Below are 6823 nucleotides of genomic sequence, written 5' to 3' on the forward strand. Positions count from 1 at the left end.
TTTTTTTTCCTTTCTGGGAGAAATCGTCACTATTTTTTTTGTGGGTGAACAGTAGTTTTTTTAAACATGACTTGTTAATACTCCGTCCGTTTGATAATACTTGTCGTGGTTTTACTCCGTAGTTCGGAGGGAGTATATTTTTGTTGTGGTTTTACCTGCATAATAGCCGGATGCTAGTTTCAAAACAAACCAGATTTTGACACTGATATTCCAAAGATTTATTTCAGAGTAAAGGATATTCAAAATAAGTTGGCATGAGTCCTAAAATATTGGGGGGTGGACCTAACTGCCTTGAACCCAGACCAGGTCCGGCGTGCTGCCGTCTAGGCCCACAGCTCAGACGCCCACTGCTTTATGCCCGAACCCCGGTTCTGCTCTCCCCAGAATACCCCTCCAACTCTATATAGTGCGCCCAAGCCGCGGTCTTTTCAGTTTACGCCAACAGTCCAACCTGATTCCAACGTTTGCACTCCTCGATCTATTCTCTCATGGCGACGGCGACGGCGAGGCGGCCCAGCGGCCCGGTCCTGTCGATTCCCAGCTACCGCTCCGCCTCGCCCACCCGCGTCAAGCTCCCCGCCGGTGGCGCTACACGCTCGCCGGGCAAGTCCGTCAGCGTTTCGTCCTCCTCCTCTGCCCCTGCCGGTGCCGCCAGCAAGAGCCGTCGGTCCTGCATGTGCTCCCCGACGAACCACCCGGGCTCTTTCCGGTGCAGCCTCCACAAAGACCGCAAGCAGGCGGCTCCATCTTGCAACAGCAAGCCTGGCTGCCCGCCGTCCATCGGCAGCGCCGGCTCGAAGCAGATGGGCAGCGCATTGGTGCGGCTTGTCCCCATGGAAAGTGGGCACTGGGCACGCAGGGCACTCGCGCCGTCCCCCGCAGCGCAGCGGAAACGCGTGGGCGGGTTGCGCCCCCGTCCGAGCAGGCTCTCCGCTGTGTCCATGGCCGGCGACCGCGCCGGCGACAACCACCGGTAGACAAACCAACCAACGTCGACATGCCATTAGCAAGATAAAGTAGATAGGAAAAAGTTCCAGTAAGAATTGGAGTTCAGACCCAGTTCTGGGTTCCGGCCTGGTTAATTAGCTAGCTCGTAGATTCACATAGAGTGAGCCTCTTCGTCCTCTCTGCTCCGCTGTGTACAACTCCCTCTGGTTTTGGATATGGATAATCATGAGAGACAAATTGGAGACACATACATGCATCTAATCTGTCCCGTGCCGGAGGTTTATCCATCCATGGATCATGGATGATTTGCCGCAACAACTTTTTTCTTCTGTTTCAGTTTCTGAAGTGTGGATGCGTCCCGCCCCCTGTTTTGGTTTTGGATAAGCTCTGCGAGATGAGTGGCGTGTCGCCGGCGCTTCCTCCGTCATGCGGCTCCCGTGCGTGGCCCCAGCCGGACAGATCAGGCCAGCAACTTCGAGCACGAGAGCAATCCCTCGATTCCGACGAGGTTTATGTATGTGTGTGGATTCCGACGAGGTTTACGTAGTATTTTACTGTTGGCGCGACCGACGACGTAGCAAATGGAAATCCCCGCTCCAGCAAAATAATCCTGTACGACCGGGTCGTACGTGCGACCCGGCCGCATGGGGAGGCTGATAGGTGGGCCACCCTCCGACATGCTCTCTCACAAGCGGGTCGTACATGATTCGCCTCCCCCGCTTCAACTCTTCGACTTGCGGAAGAAGATGAAGATGTTGGAAGATCTGTGGGCGCGCACAGCTGGCCAGCTTCTTGTTAGTTGTCACCTTTTGCATTGGCGTCATGTAGTACGTAAGTTTTTTTTTTTTTTTGAGGGAATGTAGCACGTCAGTTGAGTTGGGTCTTGTATCTGTTTCAAGTGCAGCGCGAAAAATATCAGTGCTCCTTTTAGATGAACGAACGGAATCCTGAGTTCCCGACAAAACCTCAAAAATAACTCAAATTTATCATTACAAACTTTCTGGTAAAAAATTGACTGTTTTGTATGAGCACAGAGTAGATGCGTTGAACAGCTGACAAAACGAAACCAAGCGGAGTTGCTGAGAGTAGTATAGTACGTACACAAGTTTAATTAACGAACTCGTTGAATGTCTGAGGATCCAGTTGGTCCGGTACTGATGCTACCCCCAACGAACGCGTTAGAAATCAGACGGCCATTCGCGAACCAGAGGAAGCTCTGGATGTCAGCGTCTACGACGGGCAAGCAAGTCAACGGAAGAACTTATGACCCGTTGGAATAACCGATCGCGACATATATGCCCGGGCCGAGCACCGTCGGAGGCTGGAATCGGTCGAGCACGCCGACCACCCGGCGCTGTGGAAGGAAGTCGTCCTCTCTTGCCTGCTCACCAGGGCACGATCGAGTCAGTACACAGTCACTCGGGCTAGAGTTATTCCGAGATCTGCCTGGCACGGAACCTGGAGAAGTTCAGTGCCTCCTCAACTGGGCAATCAGTGGTAGGTGTAGATGTTTTGCAGATGCTCTGATAAGATTTTGCTGGGAATTGACTTGGCAGCGGTGTGCACTGGCATGTCCCCATGTTGTTCTTTGGGGGACCGGTTCTTTGCACAAGTTATAAGTTCAGAGATCGAGGGCTGGAACTGGAAATTGACTTGGCAGTGGTGTGCACTGGCATGTGCCCATCGTGTCCTTTTGACATGCAACACCGGTTCTCTGCACTAGTTATAAGTTCAGAGCTCCGTTTCCCTTGGGCGCAGGGTCTTGGACTTGGGGACCGGTCAATTTCTTTAGCTAGACATGATGAGTGATGACCTGGAATGGCTAATAACCCGTAGGCTGGGCAATGTCAACCGAGCGAGATACGGTCCGAACTTCTGACTTTGTGCATCTAGATCAAGAAAAACTGTTTCAGAATTAGCACTAGGGTAAATGTTTCCGGAATAAAAATGTAAGATTTCAGATCAGACTGGACACACGTATACATAGCACAGGCTACGCACTGCTCGCTTGATGACAGAGAATTGTTTTCCGTCAGAAACTCATCACCTATGAATGTGTTTTTTAGGCTAACTGGCAGGTGTTCTGCCTTTTCATTGAGATTAGGAGTGAAACTAGGTGTTACGAGAGGAGCATTCACCCATGAAAGTTTTGTATGCCCGGTCTTTCTAGAAGATTTTACTTAAACAGAAACTGAAAAATCCGATATCCTCATGAACGGCGGATGCATGCGGAAATTTTTATCCCAATTTACATGTCGACCTATCGCTATTCTGCCTTAAGCTCATTCCACTGATCTAACAATGATGGGTGTAGTTGTCTTCGGAAGAAATCATCCCCCACACGACTTCTAAGTTTATCAACTGTGATATCCTGCTTATTGCAAATGCTATACAACACAGGGTATTTCTGCTCCATAGGGGGTTCATCATTTAAGGAATCTTTCCACACCCTGGCAAGGTTGTCCGAGTTTATAACCACTTTTCGTCCAACTAAATAATATTCTTTAACCTTCATAATAGCCTTCCACATAGGGGAATCACTAAACTTGCTTTTGACCGAGGTTACCATATCTTTTTTCAAATATTTTGCCCGGAGCACCTCTTGCCACAACCCTTGCTGTGTTTCAAGCTTCCACCACCACTTGGTGAGTAGGCTAACATTCTGTTTTCGGAGGTCTTTCACCCCCAAACCTCCTTTGTTTTTGGACCTACATATTCTGGACCATTTAACAAGATGATATCTCTTGCGTCCATCATGTTGTTGCCAAAAGAAGCACTTACGGTGTTTATCCAGTTTTTCAATGACCATCTTAGGCAGAAGGAACGTGGACATATAGAAATAAATGATGCTAGTAAGGGAGGAGTTAAGGAGGATTAGCCTTCCTCCCGAGGAGGCCGCATTGCCTATCCAAGACTCGCAGCAGCTAAGAAATCTTTCATCAGCAAAGTTGCAGTGCAGATTACGAAGAGTCGAGTAGCTGACTGGCACTCCCAAGTATTTCATTGGGAAATGACACATATTACTTGCTGAATTGATCTAGACGCAGTGTGGTCCTGGCGACAGGAACCGCGACAAATGCTTAATTTCCCTGTGCCTCTCCTTGTCGCTGTTACGTCGTGGATCCATGTCGTAGTGGGCCGCGATTAAATTTCTGGATCTTTTGCTGACGAAAAAACTGGTTAAGTAATCGTACATATGGGTGTACCTGGTTGGTGCCAGGTTCAGTATACATCGTTTGGTGGTAATTTTTTGTGATTTACATAGCTGCCGTGTCATTAGCGTGCCCACATGCATGGAATGCAGGTTCCAAGGAGCTCATGGTCGGCACGAAGAGCAGTAAATAAATCGCCTCGGCCAGCTTTGACAACCCGACCGCCTTCTAAACTACTCGCACTACAAAGAGAGACCAAATAATGCAGGCACGAATGTAAATGAAATATGAAAGGGTGAAAAATTATGAGGCCGACTTCAAAAAATGACAGCACTGCACAGCATGGGTTGCTGTTCCCGATCAATCGACAGCCGGCCTCTGTATGTGCCCAACAAACAATTGCTATCGGAACACTAGGGTACGTGCTTGGCTCTCATTGGTTGCCGGCAGCGCATGGCGTAGAGTCCATGCACGTAGGTAAAGCGACGTCACGTTGGTACCTATAGATCGAGCTAGCATCACAATTCTGGGTTAGTCTTCTAAAAATCAAAGAAATCTTTTATAAATTTGTAAAGAAAAAAGTGGGGGATGGGAGAAACACTAGGTTTTGGGAAGACTCATGGGTTGATGATAAACCTTTGAGGGAGGCTTACCCTAGACTATATGATATATCCTTTGACCACAATATTACGGTGGAGGAGGCCATACAGAAAGGTTGGCATGGATTTAGATTTAGGAGAACCCTGCATGGAGAGACTGTGGAACTTTGGAACAGTCTCAAAAAAAGGTGTGAGGAAATTCAAATGCAAGGAGGGGAGGACAAAATCCTCTGGACCCTCACTGCTGATCATAAATTCTCTGTGGGGTCCTTGTATAGGAAATTGATAGATGTTGGGATAAAATTCCCACAGAAATACTTATGGAAGATTAAAGTGCCTGCGAAACTGAAAGTGTTTTTATGGTTGATTAATAAAAAGAGCATCCTGACTAGAGATGTACTGCTTAAAAAAGGTTGGAAGGGTGAGAAAAGATGTGTTTTATATGGGAAAGATGAATCAATTGATCATCTATTCTTTTCTTGCTCGGTTGCTTCATTGCTGTGGAGTTTGGTCAGATGTGTGTGTGATTTTAAAACTGTACCATCTAGTGCGAAAGATTATTTTGGAGACTGAATTAGAAAATTTAACAAAGATAATAAGAAACTGGTGCTGGTGGGGATTTCAGCCCTGCTTTGGTCAATTTGGAAAAGCAGAAATGCGATTATCTTTGAGAAAAAAAAGGATAAATGATCCTTTATATGTTGTCAAGCTAATGTGCAGGTGGTTAATTGACTGGGCTATCTTGCAGATAAAGGAGTCGCCAAGAAAAACGTTGGAGCTGGGAGCAAGGGTGCTAGAACAGGCAACAAATGAAGTGTTCACAGCCAAGCAAGGGTGGAGGATCAATGTTGCTAGATTGAAATGAAGAAAATCTCTTCTGCGGGGGGTGAACCTGATGTTTGGTGTTCCTGTAGATGATCCCTGGCTCCTTGCTACTTTTGCTACTTTTGCTTCTGCGTTGATGTAATGGCTCTCAGGATAGTTTGAATTCGGTCTGGAGGTTAGTTATTTGATCCTTTGGAGTCCGGTTTGGTTTCTTTCGTTTACTTTCGAACTCTTTGTAAAACTATATGGTTTTCAGTAATGAAAATCGGAAGGGGCAAGCTCTTCTTTGATAAAAAAAAAAGATCGAGCTAGCAGAGTAGGAGCTGACCAGGACGGGATAACTGCCTCGCCGACCGGCCAGTTCGGTCGGCACGTGGTGCTCCGTTTGGCTCTTGCCGGAACCAGGGGCAATGCACCGGCCAATCGAATGACGTCGCCGTCAAAACTTCCAGTTCCGTCGTGCCACATGTACATGCACGCCCGCACTGGCCGGTGGCTCGACTGCGCACGCCAGTGTCTGCGTGCCTTTCATTACCAAATCTAGCCACTCCGTGCTGATTAAGGTACACGGTCTTATCTGGCCTAGCTAGGATGATTTACCACCGATTGCATACTATACGTGCATCTCAGGAGACCACGCTATATCGGGATCGGGTCGGGCCAGGTTTAGACCAATTTGACACATGCGGCGCGCGCTTTGGCCGAAATGGATTAGCAAGATCTACCTCTTTCGAGACATATCGATGAGATTCTTCTAAGTGCGGCATCCGGTTCGGCTTGCATTTCAGGTCGAATCCCGGACCGGTGCACTAATCAGGTCGTCCCTTTTTGGATTTTCCACGATCAACTTTTGTTTTTGAGGTGTCGTTCCACGACCAACTTGGAAACAGAGCACATGATGCCATACTATTTTATCATTTCTCCAATACCGGACATACAATCATATATATATATTTGCGTGCAATCAGGCGAAGAATATGTTCAACAATAAGCAGCACGATTTGAAGATCCACCACCAAGCTCGGTATGATTGGAGATCGATCAGCGTTCTACACAAACGAATCTAGACTTTGGAACTGTCTATCAGCAGGCCATGTGATCAGGGTATGTATGTGTCAACCGCCGTGAGTGGTGCAGCGCATGGAGCCAGGCAACGGCAGGCCGGGTCGGCACGGCTAAGCAAGCTGTTCGGAATCCAAACGACAAGGTGTCGCCAGAAAACGTAAACAAAATGAACCCTAGTAGCGCCCGCCCCAGAGCGCTGCGTGCGCGGTGCGCCAGCTGCCGCGGCCGGCCGTC

General features: G+C 48.2%; 1 protein-coding gene across 1 annotated transcript; it reads left to right on the forward strand.

Annotated features, from left to right (window-relative positions):
• Window positions 1–450: 450 nt before the first annotated feature.
• Window positions 451–1194, forward strand: LOC119325167. Its single transcript, XM_037598921.1, has one exon. The coding sequence runs from the start codon at window positions 489–491 to the stop codon at window positions 975–977; it is 489 nt and encodes a 162-aa protein (XP_037454818.1). The 5' UTR covers window positions 451–488; the 3' UTR covers window positions 978–1194.
• Window positions 1195–6823: the final 5629 nt, after the last annotated feature.

This window comes from Triticum dicoccoides, chromosome 6B, assembly GCF_002162155.2.
Source record: "Triticum dicoccoides isolate Atlit2015 ecotype Zavitan chromosome 6B, WEW_v2.0, whole genome shotgun sequence".
Taxonomy (NCBI): Eukaryota; Viridiplantae; Streptophyta; class Magnoliopsida; order Poales; family Poaceae; genus Triticum; species Triticum dicoccoides.

What these genes read in the sequence shown, in the direction of transcription:
- LOC119325167 (XM_037598921.1), top strand. Translation starts at nt 489, where the DNA reads ATGGCGACGGCGACGGCGAGGCGGCCCAGCGGCCCGGTCCTGTCGATT.